Source organism: Asterias rubens, unplaced genomic scaffold (assembly GCF_902459465.1).
Source record: "Asterias rubens unplaced genomic scaffold, eAstRub1.3, whole genome shotgun sequence".
NCBI lineage: Eukaryota > Metazoa > Echinodermata > Asteroidea > Forcipulatida > Asteriidae > Asterias > Asterias rubens.
In genome coordinates this window covers 639,563-655,597 of record NW_022985694.1, presented here as the reverse complement: position 1 = coordinate 655,597, position 16,035 = coordinate 639,563, and the positions used below count along the sequence as shown (strand labels likewise).

The window sequence follows — 16,035 nt, the reverse complement described above, 5'->3', positions numbered from 1 at the left end:
TCTTTGCACTGATTTGTCTTCACACATAACCTTCAACGTTTCCTGAATTGGAACATAGTGGCAGACATGTGATTTGCCTGAAGAATCTACCCCAAGATTGATTTCTACTGGACTCACAAAGTTGAATGCATTTTTGTAGTAATTTTTTCTGAGATAAGTCGAGCGAAGTGTACCACACAGTTGGGACTGAAACTGGTGTGATTCTTCCGAAGGAGCTAAACTACATCCCAATTCAGCTATTCCATCCAAAATGTCATCTGCCACTTTGCATACTACATCACCAGAAACCCCTGCTTTCAGGAGTTTAGACTTGACATTTGTCTTTGCACTCTCACGAGTCAATTGATGCAGAATGTTCATTTCATCTACTATTGTTTGAATAGTTGTTTCAGGAACAAGGGACTTTGAGTACAACTTCAAAAAAAACAATGCAATTGCCTTAGTATATTCAGCTACACTAGCTCCGGTTTCAACTCCATCTTTATTATCAATATCATCATCTCCACTGTCTTCATAAGTATTACTGCCATCAAAACAAATTGCAGGTTCAGTGACACTGTGTGGATTAGAAGTTTCAATGTCCACGCCTGAGCAAAGTATTCTTGGTGTTAGTGAATGAACTGTATAGTGTCTGTGGTATCTAGATATGTGTGAAGAGAAGGAAGTCTTTTTATTGAATTGTTTTGTACATTTTCCAAATGGGCATGGTACATTCAATCCTTCCTTAATGTGATTTTTCAAGTGTGCCAAGAACTCTTGAATATCAGAACACTGCTGTTGACAAAACTGCAGCATGCATTCAACAACAACACCTGCACTCTGGTATGTGGCATTATTTGCATCCTCATCACGAACGCCACCATGATGTCTTGATACATGTGACACTAATCCCTTGTAAGTAAAACATGTTTTCATACATCCTGAGACACAACAGGGAAAGTGTACATTTCTCTCATGCCTATGAATTTGATAATGTTGTGTGTATGCCTTTATAGTCTTACAATGTACATTACAAATGTGGCAAAAAGGCTTGTCCTTTGGCATTGCATTTTCCATTTTGTGAGAATATTAAAAGGAAACAAAGCGAACTTAACCAGACCATAGATGACCAGACATGCCAGATGTCCATGTAGACCCAGCCATCAATTCAGTCACACAATGTCATGAATGCCGCCTCACCACCCATTCAGTTCACCATTGACAATGACACAACTGACATGACTGACGTTAAAATGGTAATTATAGTGTAGTTAGTAGTTAGTACATGTATTATATTAATAATAAATAGGCTACTCAACCCGACCATGGAGCAAGGAAAACTTCAGTCAATCACTGACAAAAAGCAAACATTACGTGGGCCCTAAATGTGCTCAGTTTAAAAGTAACAATACTTGGCCAAGTTCTTTTAATTCAAACAATTACAAAACGCATGAAAAAGTGCCAAAAAGCAGTCAAACCTTGTCAACGAATCTCCGAAAGTAACGTCAGTAATTTCGCCACGGCCCAGTCTAAAATTCCGCGTTTTTGAATAGTCTGGTAAGCGCTATTGTCATGCGCATAACAATGCGTATGTTTTGCTTTGCTTGTCGGCTGAAACCAGTCGGAAACGTGATAAAACTTGCATGATCTTCCAACTTCAAAATAAACTTTAAATTATTATTTCATTAGATAAAACTTAAGTTAAAATTTGAACACATGAACATTTTAAAAATCATTTCGAAAAGGATGGATTACAGTGTAAAGGACCAAACATGAAACAAATCTTAAAATGGTATTGTCGACAGAGACCGTTCATTACAAAAAGTTTGCGCGGGCGTGGTGACAAACTTGGATGAGCTATACGACGTTCATGCATGTCATTTACATGAACCAATTACAGCACGCAGCAGCTTAGAAAGTAATGAATATTCTCAGTGATCACGCCGTGCGCGCGTGTGTTTACGTGTGTGTGTGGTGGATGGCGTGACCTTGCAGCGCCATGAAAACTTGCACGCGGCGCGGCAACTAGACCGTCCACTGGAGCAAAGTGGGTGGAGTGTATCGGCCACCGCGCGCGAAACATGTATTTTGTTAATGTCGTTTCATACAGCTCTTGCAGCACAGATGTGCAAAAGTTGTCGTTTTGAATTTGACTGGTACGTGTGTAAAACATTTCTAAAAACAACCTTTTTTGGTTTGTACAGCAAGTACACAACCTGAATATTTATGTGAAACAGTTACTATTGCTCAATACGAGTTTCTTTTGGGAGTTTTTGTTTCATACAAAGTAGGGTATGTGCATTTTCGCTATACTTTTCTGTGTGCGTACTGCAGCGTGTTTTTCAACGCACATGATTTGTATGAGAGATGTCCGTTTACTTATTGTAATGTGTAGAAACGGACAAACCTGTAAAAAGACGAGGGTTTCTCATTCTTGGCTTCGGCTCCTTCTTCGGCTTCGGCTCCAACTTCCTGTTTTTTATGTGGGACACTTTTTGCTGCAGAAATGTTATACCGCATAATTCCTAACATTTAAGGCCTCAGCAGATGTTTCCAGGTCCAGAGACGAAGGAATTGAGAAATCCCCAGTTGTTGATTGAAAGGGAGGTCCTGTGAATTCACATCATTTTGATGCAACTCACGTTAAATATAAGAATTACGGTTGAGTAACGGTATAAATACCTTGCACCTCTGTGATTTTACAGGAGGAGCTTATAAAGTACGGACTAACGGGAGAAAATGTAGTTTTAGGGACAACTCCCTGTTATTTTACGAGCGTAGACAGAAACAGTTGTAGAAAAACGGACAAACTTGTGAAAAGACGACAAAGTAGTGTATTGAAAGGAAGATCCTGTAAATTCACATCATTTTGATGCAACTCACGTTAAATATAAGAATTACGGTTGAGTAGCGGTATAAATACCTCGCACCTCTGTGATTTTACAGGAGGAGCTTATAAAGTACGGACTAACGGGAGAAAATGTAGTTTTAGGGACAACTCCCTGTTATTTTACGAGCGTAGACAGAAACAGTTGTAGAAAAACGGACAAACTTGTGAAAAGACGACAAAGTAGTGTATTGAAAGGAAGATCCTGTAAATTCACATCATTTTGATGCAACTCACGTTAAATATAAGAATTACGGTTGAGTAACGGTATAAATACCTCGCACCTCTGTGATTTTACAGGAGGAACTGCTAAAATACGGACAAACGGGAGCAAATGTATTTTAACAGGAAAAAAGTCCCTGTTTTTTTACGATTTTTTTTACAGTGTACCCGCATCTGTTTCGTCTCCATCTATTTCCATTGCTTCTTCTTGTTCCCCCTATTATTATTTTGGTTTAATGCGTCTTCAAAAGTTCAGTCAGTCCGCACTGCACACAATATCCGTTTCTTTTATCTGCAGCGTATGCACGAGTTTCGGGAGCTTGACCTCTCCATGAATATTTAATGAGCGTGGTGTAGTCTCAGGAATTTCATCAATTTCATGTGATCAAAGTAATTTTCTGTCAATATATTTACAGATTTATAAAGATGAATAACCGACCTTTAATCCAGTTGTACAAATTAATGATTTTGCTGGCAATTATTAGTACTAAAATGGACTCGAAAATTGTGTTTCAAAACGAAACAGTTTGCTTCGTAAAACATGGTGGTAACTATTAATTGTCAATGCTACCACAACGTATATTTGGGCTTACCGAATAGATAATGTTATATTCTATCCAAACGCTGAGCTTTTTACATTTGATTTCATTTAGCTGAGTCAGGGCGCTCGTTTTGCCAACACTTCTCATAATTTAACGTTAACGTCTCTTGGTGAATACGCCGCCATGTTTGCTTATGGATTTTCTGATCGCTGATTGGTCAACCGCGAAACGTCACACTCATCCAGTGTACGTACCCGGATGTACATGTAAACAAAGTTCGTGACCACTGTTAGCTATAGTGTTCCCGATTGTTTGGGGTTTGTCTTTTTGGGGAAGGGTGGGGGGGGGGGGGTTGGGTATTTTTGGCGGGTCTTTGGGGAAGGAATGGTGCCTAGGCACATTTTGTATGGACGATTTTAGGGTACTTGTAGAACTAAGGATATAATTTAAAAGGGGTTGATGGTCTGAGTATTATTAATTTAACAAAAGGTTAAATTTTGAAGGACAGAAGAATTTTTTTTAAATTTTGGTCAGGAATGACTTGGTACAAGGTTGAAGCCCTTTTGTTTGAGTCTTTATAAAACTTTATGCTCGATACACAAAAACTCTAGTGAGCAGAATAAGATTTGTTTCGTATCAACTGTTCCTTTATTTTAAGTCACATACACTGCACAAACATGTAACACTATATAATTATCAAAGTTAAGGCACAGTTCAAAAAAAGTTCAGATGTAATAAAAAATATAAATATAAAAGATCTTTGGTAAGTGGTAACTGGTAGGTTGGCAATGTTTAAATGGTCTTGTTACAAAAATGTATTTACATATTTGGTACGTGTAACAGAGCTAGTTCACCTGTTGACATTAATAAAAAATAGCTACCAAAAACAAGTTTTAGTAAACTTTATACCCGCATACTTTTATAAGACAAACTGTTCAATGGCAAGCTAGCTTAACTTAATTTTAAACATGAAAGTAAACAATCACAAATATAATACATGACATCATTGCAAGGTATCTTTGGTAAGTTCTTACCCGTAGGTTGGCAATGTTTAAATGAACCTTTTATGACAAAGTTTATTGCTAAATGAGAAGTTAATAATATTCAGCTGCTCCACTTAAAATTAATAAAATGTACCAACTTCAACATTGTCGGTAGTAACAACTGTACCTCAAAACTTGTTCAACTAAAAAAAAAATTATATACCCATTGCAAGTTAATTTAAAATGACACTTTGTATAATGTTTCAAGGTATCAAATTATATAAAATAAGGTTAACACAAAAAATAAACTGTATGGCAAGTTCTTCCCATTACATTGGCAATGTTTACAGTTTCTTTGGCAAAATAAATAGTTGAGAAATGTAATGTAAGTGTTGCACTAAAGATGCATCAACTAAGTTTCAGGGGCTTCCATATTTCTTACTTTTAAATGTTAAGCACCACTTTTCTAAACACTTAAACACATGTTCATATAAGATTACTATAAAAATCATATTACACGATAACTCGTAATTTACAATGATGGAGCTGCTTGTTATCCATACATTTACAATATCTGGCATCCCATCTTGGGATATAACCAAATTATCTAAAACATTTTTAGCACAAACACAACACCTTAACCTTATATCTATTTTGGGCCACACTCATCATAAAACACATATTAAGACAATATACATAAACGATTATACAAGATGTAAGTTTTTGGCACAACAGTTTGGGCAATACACAATGAATATATCTAGATAAAACATACCTTTTTGTCATCACTGAAAGCAACTATGAAAGTATGAAGAAGACAACCAACTGTACACAATTAACTGCTGTAAATACTAAAACTCCTCCCCTGACAAACTATCATCTGAAAATGGGTTGTCAACAACTTGCACTTCTTGACCCTTTCTTGATATAGTAAGAACCTCATCTTCATCTAATTCATGATCATCACCAATTAAGCTGATGGATGAACTCACCGATTCATCATCAGAAAATGTTTGCTCACCATCTTGAACAGAGACAATTGGCGTACTTTGCACAGGAAGGTTTTCACAATTTCTACATGTGCAACCTGGGCCACATGCTTCATTAATTTTTTTGCACTTACATTGGCGACTTGAACATTTGTTCTTAGCACATGAACAACCTCTGGTTAAGTGAAGTACATTTTTACGTATTCTCTCCATATTTGATGTAGAATCCCATTTAATTGTTACCTCTCCAGAATCAAGAATGTGCTCCCATCCATATAAGTTTAAGTCAGGGTAATTAAAAATTGGTTGGAGTGATTTACCCCAAACATGGCTCACCCAACATGACCTCAGCCAGTGAAAAGACAGTGCAGTGTCGGAAGGAAGAAGAGTGTCTTCATAAACACCTTGCCAAGAAGCTTTACGGATAATGGAAAGAAACTTTGAATGATGATCTACAATGGAAGATGACTGAATGCTATCAAATAGTTCTACAGGATTACTAGCATGTTGATTCAAAGATGCACGGTTGGCTTGGAAGTAAACACAACCAACCAATCGATAAAACGAAAGAAGCCCTCGATCATGGTTAAATTGTACATCATCAAAACACAACTGGCCATCAGTTTGAGTAGAACTACTTCCTGAAATAAATTCTGCAAACTGAAGAAACACTTTCAGGAATGTTGTCTTTCCAAGTCTTGCAAAGTAAGATACAAAATCACAGCCAGTGCAAATATATAGCATTTGCATTATTTTGTGAACATCGCAACCATGCTTCACTAGTGGGGCCAGATCTGAATCTCTGCTTAATGCAGTTCTCAGTATGTTTAGGTTTAGATATTTGTCATCAGTTCCAGATGCCTTGTACTGAATTGTTATTATTTTACCCTCAAAAGATAACGGCAAACCTATCATGCCTACATCCCTGTCTACAGAGTAAACATGAACATATGAGCATGATGTATCATTAACATGTAACCATATTTGGGTATCACTTTCTTCATGATTATGAATGATACTGTGTGATGATATGCCAGCCAAGGTAACACATTTGCCTGTCCATTCTGTTCTTTCGGGGGCATTGGACAGAAAACCTCCAGAAGTGACAAACTTTTGATCTGTTGTTTGAAAAGATGCTGAAACAATGTCTATTAACTTATTAGACAGATATTGGCATAACTTTCGTTTATTTGTTCGCACTTTGAGAAATTTTGACCAATTTTGAGGCAGAGGTGTTTGATCAGTTATTGAATCAAACACTTCAATATCGTCATCTTGGCCAGCATCTCGTCGTTCTCTCTCAAAGCCCTTTGGAGAGATTCCTTGCGAGCAAACCTGGTCAAAGAGAATTCGTACTTCCTTATACTTTTTTTTGAAAAAGGGTGTTACCCATCTTGACACAATGAGCGAAGCATATTCTGCAAAACATCTAAAACCAGGCAGTGGATTAATGTATATGATGTTCATTCCTTCTGCAATTAGACAGGTCCCAGGTGGGAAAGTGTGGTTCTCTGTGATAGGTGAAAATGATTGTGAATATCTCTTGCCAAAGAGGTTATACATAATATACTTAGCCCCTTTGCTCGGCAAGCCTGAAGGAGTACATAGTGCTCGAGGAGTTTCAATAAATTGGAAAAGCTGATGAATAGGCTGGTTGTGCTGTTCAGAAAATGAGATTGTTCTTTTGTAACAAAGAGTAATCATTTTTTTTTCCTTTTCTAAGTAATTTATCGTTCTCTTCGTTACTTTGTCTTTGGCAAATGTTTTCAGCCTATGCTTTCTAATGACAGGTTTGGCAGTGCTGGTTTCATTCAAAATATTAAATCGCACGTAAGTGTCGTAAGATGAGTTTCCAACCTCTCTGTATGATAGTAGAGCTTTCTGTTGAACTGCAGAGGCAGGTGTGTGTTCAAAAGGGTGGTAAAGAGTATGTGCTTGATCTTCACTGAACATAGAACAACTGGAAACCTTTGAAAAATATGCCTTAACATTTTGTAATTCAGACATTATGACAGATGGAGCAAAATCTCTCTGAAGAGGTTTAAAAATAGAATCAGACAATTGACTTTGAAAGTTGTCAAGGAGTTGAGCCTGAAACTCCAAGGTTCCGGAAATTTTTTCCATGTTTGTTGGTAAGCTTCTAGACAGTGCCATTTTACAGTCTTTGTTAATCAGCATTTCATGAGCTTCATCTATCCCAACAGATGAAAAGTTAAATCCACGTATACTAGAAACAAACGCCCCGTTTCTGAAATGGTCTAATATGTAGGTTGGTAAGCCATGCATTTGACTCAGGTGAATTGGAATCATTTTAGAGTAGTTCTGCCTATCAAAGGCATGGAATAAAGGACCCATTTCTTTTAGGGCACCTAGACGCAAATTCCAATTACCCGTTCGCATGGCTATCCACAACTGAATATAGCAGAAACAATCTTCTTTCAGAAACCTATTCCAAAATTTGAAAGTTTCATACTTCTCAGCCATTTTGATACAAAATTCATTGAATTCATCAAGCAAAGTTGGTAGACACCCATGAAGTGGCATATGTACCTTAGACACAAACTCCTCAATATCAAAATAATCACAGAAATCACCTTGAATATGCACTTGCTCCACAACGTTTGTGACAATTTTATGGAAAGCTTCATTAGAGATGGAACTTTCATCTTTTCCATCTCTACAATCCAGAAAACACTTGAATTGATGAACATAAATTGCCTCATAAACTTGTAATAGAAACCTATGTGTTCTTTTGAAATTACTGCAAGTTTTCAAATTGTTCAAGGTACTATTTTTGTGGGTTAACTTGGCGATGTCCTTTAAGCCGGCATCCCAAAACACTTTCATTACAACTTCTTGAAAGTTCTTCAATACATGCCAATCACCTAAATAGGGTATAACCCAGTCCAATACTTCACCATATTCTTTCTTTACATCCAACAATATCTTAACTGTTGCACCATCACCTGCAATAACGAGGTGGTTAATGGATTTTGAAATTTTGAAAAGGTCATACAGAAGACCAATGACCGATTTTACAGTTTGAGCACAGTCAGCTTTCTCATTGAGTACATAAATGTAAGAAAACTTTGATTTTTCACATCGGGCCTTTGAATGCAGTAACATGTTACACTTCAGTCCAGGGACAGTATGTTTTGTTACATCAACAACAGAAACGTATCTTTCTGAAATGTGCATAAACATGTCATAGTGAAGTTGCTTCTGCTGAAGCTTTTCTTCGCCAGATGGAAAAAAAGTACTCACTGACAACTGTTGACGAATGAAAGTTTTGAAAAATGGGGTAGCAAAATGTCCTTTTTCAGGAACGTTGAGATTTGATGGGCTAAGTTTTCTTCTTACTGAAGGTTTTTTGGGTGCGTCCATGATCAATGATGGTGTAAAATAACGTTCAGATGAACTACTCGTTTCCTCACCATCAGCAGAAGCCTGAGGATGCAATTGCCTGTCATCACATGTCCTCTGGATAGCTTCTTGTGGACTACCCGAAACAAAATCTAGTAAATTTGGTTTTATCAAACCTCCAAAACCTTTTACTCCATCATGCCATTTATTGAATGTTGTGTCATTTGTATCAAGTAGAAGTTGGCAGTTTGGTCGACAACTACCATGATACATTAAATCAAAATGACTTGTAATAGCATTTGATCCGGGACGGTACAGTAAACAGATGTGATACATGGACATTGGCTTAGTGGGATATCTTGCAACTAGTGTCAGACCGTGGACAGTTTTCTGATAAACACATATATCTGTACGTAATACACATGCTAGAGAACACATCTCCAAATGACCAGCATAGGTGCCAGAGTTTCTGCCATCAGCAACTTTTTCAGAAAATGAAGAATAAAATTGATCATTTGAAGATTCCAAAAGCACCTGTTTAATTCCCTCTGGAAGTTCTTCTAAAAGTTCGAGATGTTGTTCTAAATGTTGACAAACAGAATATCTGAAGTAATCTGCAAATTGCTGCTCTAAATGGAACATAGTTTGATCAACAGGTATACCAACCTCATTCCGTTTACAAAGTAGTATATTGGAATTGCTGTAAGATGCAATGCATCTGTACAGGCAACGCCCATCTCCATATACTTGTACAGTTTGAAAGTCAGAGGTTATTGGAGAAGATTTTTGTCCAATAATGTCAATCAGTTCTCCAGTGGGGGAGAGTTTTTCTGTCAAGGGTTTTGGCTGTTGTGCCATGACCGATGTTCCATGCCAACTTCTTCCTAAACCCTGTGATGTGACTGCAGCACTGCTAGCAAGAACATCAATATTATCAACACTTACTATGGTAAAAGTATTGGATTCTAGTGTAGAAAGTAAACCCGACTGTTGGCGAAGCTGTTTTATGGTTTCTAAGAATCTATCTAAAGTGTCTTCAGAAGTGCAGAAGCCAGACTGATTCAACAATTTAATTAGTTTTGATGAATGTGAAAGTCGTTTCACACAATTTGCAATGACAATATGAAATGGATAGTTGTTGGATTCATTGTAAGTGAACTGCATAACCATAATGAGAATTATTCTTCTGTTGCGTCGCTGTCTTCCATGTGGTTTTGAGTAGCTTGGGAAAACAAGCTTGCCATTTCCAAACAATGATCCACATTCACTGAAATATTTTAACTCATCGTTGTTTGCAGTCAACAAAGAAACAGTATTCCACACTTCTGGGTCAATCATGTCGAACAGGGAATCAAAGTTAAAAGAGCCAGTTTCCATTAGATTTTGTGTGTAGTGTTTAGTGATCTCTCCAGATTGGTGCTTGAGTTTTCTATTTATATGAGGCAGGAAATAAAGAGCCATCTTATTGATATCTCTTTCAGAATTTAATGTGGGTTTAAAATCTTCAGAGAACATCTCATCCCCACTTCTTTTAGAATGATACCGTAATTTGGCACATGACAAATGCAAGGCCTTTCTGAAATTAAGGTCCTTGTAAAGTAATAAAGTGCTGTATTTACGTGTAGACATCTTGTGCACTTCTATCAAGTCCCCAAATATCTCAAAAATTCCAGACAACAACCATCTAGAACTTCGCTTACATGATTCAAGACAACTTGCCTCACCACATTTGAGTTTTAGTAAAGATACAAATAAATCGTACATGTCTGCAAGAAGAAACGCCTCATGACTGTTGCATAGCTTACAAATTTCCTTACAGGTCATGCAAAGTGCTGTTCTTGTGTGTGACATTTCTTTATGACTCTCTAAACTTAACTCAACATCCTCCAAACGTGTAACAGGTACTACTTTCCTTTTAGCCACAGAATAGCAAGTAAAGCAAAGAGAACTGAAAGTAGTAATTGTTACCTCGTCAATTGAAATATTTAGTTGCAGATATGCATTGTTAATATCCAGATTTGTACATGCATACCTTCTACAATTAACCAGAATGACACCACAAACCACACACTTTGCATTTGACTGAATGTTGTATATGAAAGATTTGTGTAAACTGCACAAAGAAACACAGCTTGGTATAAATAAACAGTCAATGGTTGGAAAACAGGATTGAAAAGTTTCCAAAGAAATAGAGCTATCTGCCACTGAAACTGTTGAACACATGTCATATTTGTTAAGGTAACAAAGAGGTCTTTGCTTAGATCTTGTTTTTTCTGGCGTATAGACTGGATTGTTACTTTTTTTTGTAAATTTGTGCCTGCATGCATTACAAATGCAACCATCCTCACTCAAATGTGGCAAGTAAGTTCTAAAATATTGTTTAACCTTTGAGTTGCTCAAGATGCTAAGATGGGTCCATTTTGTACTGGATCTTGAGCAAATTTGGCACGGACCACACTCAACTTTCTGACAAGGGGGTCGAGCTCGTTTTGAACCCCCTTGAGATTGCTTCACCCCTGCAATGACATATTGTTACCTCCTTGGCTTCCTGTTTTGTTGTTGTCCATTTGCCCATCATTCCTCCAGGAAAACTTGACTGAAGCCTCCCAAGGTACCTGTGTAAAATGAATACGTGTATACACACTTAAATAACAAAACATCACACGAACAAACAATGCAAATTAATGCTATAGTGCAGAAAGACTAAAACAAAAAATATAAATGAACAGAAAAATAGATGAAATATTTGCAACAAAACAATCTTAAATCTTCTTGGCCAGGTGCTTCAAATTTGTTTGTTAAAACCTTTTCATTTCCAGGAAAGGAAAACATCTCAGTGCAGAAAAAAAACTGTATCCATTGAAAATGCAACGTAATAAGGTTCTAAATTGTCAGACCTTACATGGCCAATTGAAAACCTTAATGATTGCTATAAAAATTTATAAACTAACCTTCCATTTTCGCCGCCTCCGTCTTTTCACGATTTGCTTTTTTCTTTTGCGTCGCCTCTTCCCTTGCTTGCGTGATGCAACATAAGGTGTCTCTGCCTTCGGAAGGCGCACTTGTTGGTGTGAAGCACCTCGAGAATGGTGAAAATTGCTGTTGACCTCCTCATACCGTATTGTGGCCATAGCCACATAAGGTTTGATGAAGTACATCACTGGTTTGGTACTAGACAAACTCCTCCCAAGCTGCAAAAAACCTTCTCTGTCCTCGATGACTTGTCTTGACTTCCTCTGTTTTCTTGACATTTTGGGAGGCTTGGTTGTGACAGAAGGAGGAGGCTTAGTGGTGTCCGATGTCTTTGAGGTTGTACTGGAACTTGTGGGAGGCTTTGGGATGTCAATGCACCGCTTGGTCTTTGGGCATTTCGCTGAGATTTTCTTCCTCGGTGTTCGGACCAGTTTCTTCAGCTCATGTGGACAATGGGGTTGGGGTGTACCACGAGGGTCTATGGGTTTTGACATTTTCTCTAATTGCTTCTGTATAAGCCGGCTGAAGAGGTAATTTCCGTCCCAGTTAAGATGAAGTCCATCTTTAGCAAGATGGCATTCATGGAACATGTCACTGAAATCTAAAAACTTGCAATGTGAAAAATTGTGACAAATATTGGCCAGCTTAATATTGTGCATTACCCGAGATAGATTAAGTCGGCTATCATCTGAACGGGGTAAAATACCACTTACCACTATCTCAGTAAGGGGGAAGTTTTCCCTTACAGTGGTAAGTAGTCTCCTGTAGGCTTGGATGTTGCTGTGAAGGAAGCCCTGTTCAAGGTTATTTGTTCCGACATGCAAAAATATAACGTCAGCAGTATGCAACTGATGGGCGTTATTAATAACATACTGACGAAGAATTTGCACAGTTGCCCCTCGACGAGTGTGCACGTCTGGGCTCAACAGGCAACTGTCAAAGTTCTCCCGCAAGTATTTAGTAAGGGAGTCACCCAATATCAGAGCACTAATCTTTCGAGGTGGTCCAAACACAGGCTGTTGGGATGGTAGCTGTGGGTCTGGCCATTTCAGAGGTCGGCCTAACCTGTAATAATCAAACAAATAAAAATAAAAATTGTCAACAAAAGTACATTTTGAAAAAAAAAGGAGTAGTGAAAAAGGTAGAACAAATTTAATCTAGTTTAACCCAACCAGCAATCAATCCATACATTTTAAAAATAGAACCAACTACTCAATCCCCTAACACTAACAGCCTCCTCGATTGTCATTACATAGCGAGGCCGAGGCTGAGACCAAGGCCGTCCGAAGTCGCCCTCAAACTGATGGAGGGATCATGATTAAATTGCAACTAAATGTTCAAGTTGGACTAATCTCATGTAGTAGGGCTAAATAAAATAGGTTCCATAATAAACATGACATGCCGTGTAATTGCACACAATGAAATTTTAATTGAGTTAATTGAGCTTTGACTCAGGGCCTAAAAAAAATTATTATAAATTAATAATAAATATTGAAACCAATGTATTGTCCTTACTCCTTGACCTTGTCATGCTTGTGTAGGCCTAATTAACAGTTAACAAATGGAGAATCCAAATATCCACCACAAACCAATTAAAACATTTTTTTTTTATTAAATACTATTTATAATTAAAGACCTACATAGTACATGTACTTGTAGGCCCTAAAAAATAATAATAATAATAGGCTAGCTCAGTTGGACAGTAGCTGGGCGCTATAAACAAAAATACATTAAATTAATTAGTTCAGAACAGTCATCAGTACTCTCAAAACACGAAGCAGCCGACAACAACAGCCATGCGTGTGAAAACGTGCACGGTAAAATCGGTCACAAAACAAGAAATCTCGCGAAAAGCAAAAGTGCATTACGATCCTACATTGCCTTCGCCACACGTCAAATAATATACCAAACGATAGCTTACACTTTAATCTTTCGATGTCTAGTGGTTTTATTTTCTCTTTTTATTTAGCTGGGTCAGGGCGCTGCAAACCAAAAACTACCCCAAGTCAATCCTGACACTATACAAAATGTTCAGTGGTAAAAAAAAGGGCTATAAAGTCATAGAAACTTAACAAATTTGGTATCATTTGACTCGGAAAAATATTCTACGTGTACTTACCACGCCATCTTGTGTGCCACCTGAAGCATGTGAGCATCGTGCCGTGTGCAAAAAGGGTCGTCGAACTCTCGCAGTTTATCGCGCAAATCGCGCAGTCGCTTCTGCACGTTGGCTGTGCAGATAAAACTCGGGATTTGACCTCATTAACGCACGCACTGCGGACTGATTGAGTTTCTTCGTTATTATCTTCTGAATTATTTTGTTCTGACGGTTCAAAATTTTCTTCGTCACTGTCTAAATCTAAATCGTCGTCACCGTCTGTATCTGTGAATGATGAGTTGGGGGGAATACGAGGGTGAGTCATTATTAACTGAGTCGGAATCATTTTGTTCAGGTTCTAATGTTTCTTTATCTGTTTGTTCAACATCTTCTTCTTTTCATCCTGAATTTCTTTTCCAATTCTTTCTAAATTATTTACACTAAAATGTTCGATAGGAATATTATTAACAGGTACATTATTTAAAGCTTCTACATTTCTGACAGTTTTGCCTTCTCTTTGGGCTTGTAAAGCTTGAATCCCTATTAATATTTGTTTTATGTATATAATCATTAACTCTTCGCATCACCAGATATCCTGCTCGACTTTTCTCGTCATTTTGTTGTTTTGTTTTACTCAAATAAATTTTATATGCTGCTTTTTGCCCCCATGTGTAAATTCCTTTTTGCTTTTTGTTGCTACTTCTGATAAATCTATTCCAAATTGTCTTCCCAATTGTACAGCTGCTATCCCCATTATACCCAATGTTCCCGACCTTGGATTTGTTCCCGACCTAAATTGTTCCCCAATAAATTCGTGATCTGCCTCAATTCTATCCCCCCTTCTGCGTAATGCCTATCATGATCTCTGGCGATGCGATCAGTTTCATCTACGGGGTCATTGGTATCTAAATTAATATTACTAGTTCTAGGACCTACAAAATTACTGGTTGGCACATGCAATTTATCATTTAAAAAATCTCCAAAACTTATTTCTTCGTCTACTTTAGTAAATTTGGTGTTGATATTAGATTTAGGCGGTGCATCTGCTTTTCTTTTCCCCATCTTTCAATTGCCTGTATATACATGAGATACATATTACATGTTATTATTTCTTATTTGTTGTTGACTTTTATTGTCCCGAATTCCCCTTCTCTGATCCAAATGCATAGCCTTTAATTGTAATATCACACTCACCAAATCTCTGAAGTGTTCATTATCTACAAAATCAATAAACCAGTCTGCCTTTCTTTTATTATAAGCATTTAACCCAAATTTAAAGAAATCTTCCCAATAATCTTTTTCTGTCTTATTTGGGTCTACTCTTGGTTCGTATTGCACATCTAGTGTATATAAGTCAAATTCCAACATTTGCCCCGTCTCCCCATTGTGGATTTTCTGATGGCTTCTTGTTCTCATCTTTATGCTTCTTGAGGATTTTCTTCCTTTACCAATTTAATGTCTTGTAAGATCGCCTCTTGGGTTTCTGGGTCCAGTGAAGATATCAATGATTCTAGTTCTGGATCGATGTCCTTCTGAAATATATCCACAGAGTCTATAAATTCTTGAAAGTCTTTTTCAACTTCAGTTGCTTCAGACTTTGATTTTGGTTTGTACCGAAAATCTTCATCAATTATGTCATCAGGGACATATTCCCCAAGATCTGGGATACCCGGTGTGTGTCTCAGATCTTCTACAGTTTGTGATCTTTTCAGCTTGAAGAAGGGGACGTTATCCCCATCATCTTCAAGCGGCTCAACGCCACTGATTTGACTGCTGTCGCTTTCATATGTTGTTTGTGGTACATCTAATGTGTACCTCATCCGTTTTGGGGATGGCGAGTCTAGTATTTCGATTTCCTCAGGTTTTTCGTCCTGAGTCAACCTCATTCTTTTGCACGTGTCATTTTCGCATGTGCTTTTGTCATGAGCATCAGTTTCTAGGATGTGCTCCCAGTGAGATGATGCTTCTTCCCTTGTGAATTTTTGGTTGCCCATGTTTG

At 37.5% G+C, this 16,035-nt stretch overlaps 1 protein-coding gene across 1 annotated transcript; it reads right to left on the bottom strand.

The window, feature by feature from the left end:
- Nucleotides 1–5,828: 5,828 nt before the first annotated feature.
- On the bottom strand, nt 5,829–14,167 carry LOC117305607. The gene is made up of 3 exons (XM_033790483.1): nt 14,058–14,167; nt 11,917–13,003; nt 5,829–11,580 (listed from the first exon to the last, which is right to left on the bottom strand). Exons 1-3 carry the CDS (start codon nt 14,084–14,086, stop codon nt 11,476–11,478), a joined length of 1,221 nt encoding a protein of 406 aa, XP_033646374.1. The 5' UTR covers nt 14,087–14,167; the 3' UTR covers nt 5,829–11,475.
- Between the last annotated feature and the right edge of the window lie 1,868 nt (nt 14,168–16,035).

Bases quoted from the DNA above. Each gene is read 5' to 3' on its own strand.
- LOC117305607 (XM_033790483.1), bottom strand. From the start codon at position 14,086: ATGCTTCAGGTGGCACACAAGATGGCGTG. The intron at 13,004-14,057 runs GTAAGTACACGT...TGATTATTACAG, and splicing joins GTGGCACACAAGATGGCGTG to GTTAGGCCGACCTCTGAAAT. The intron at 11,581-11,916 runs GTTAGTTTATAA...CATTTTACACAG, and splicing joins GGAGGCGGCGAAAATGGAAG to GTACCTTGGGAGGCTTCAGT.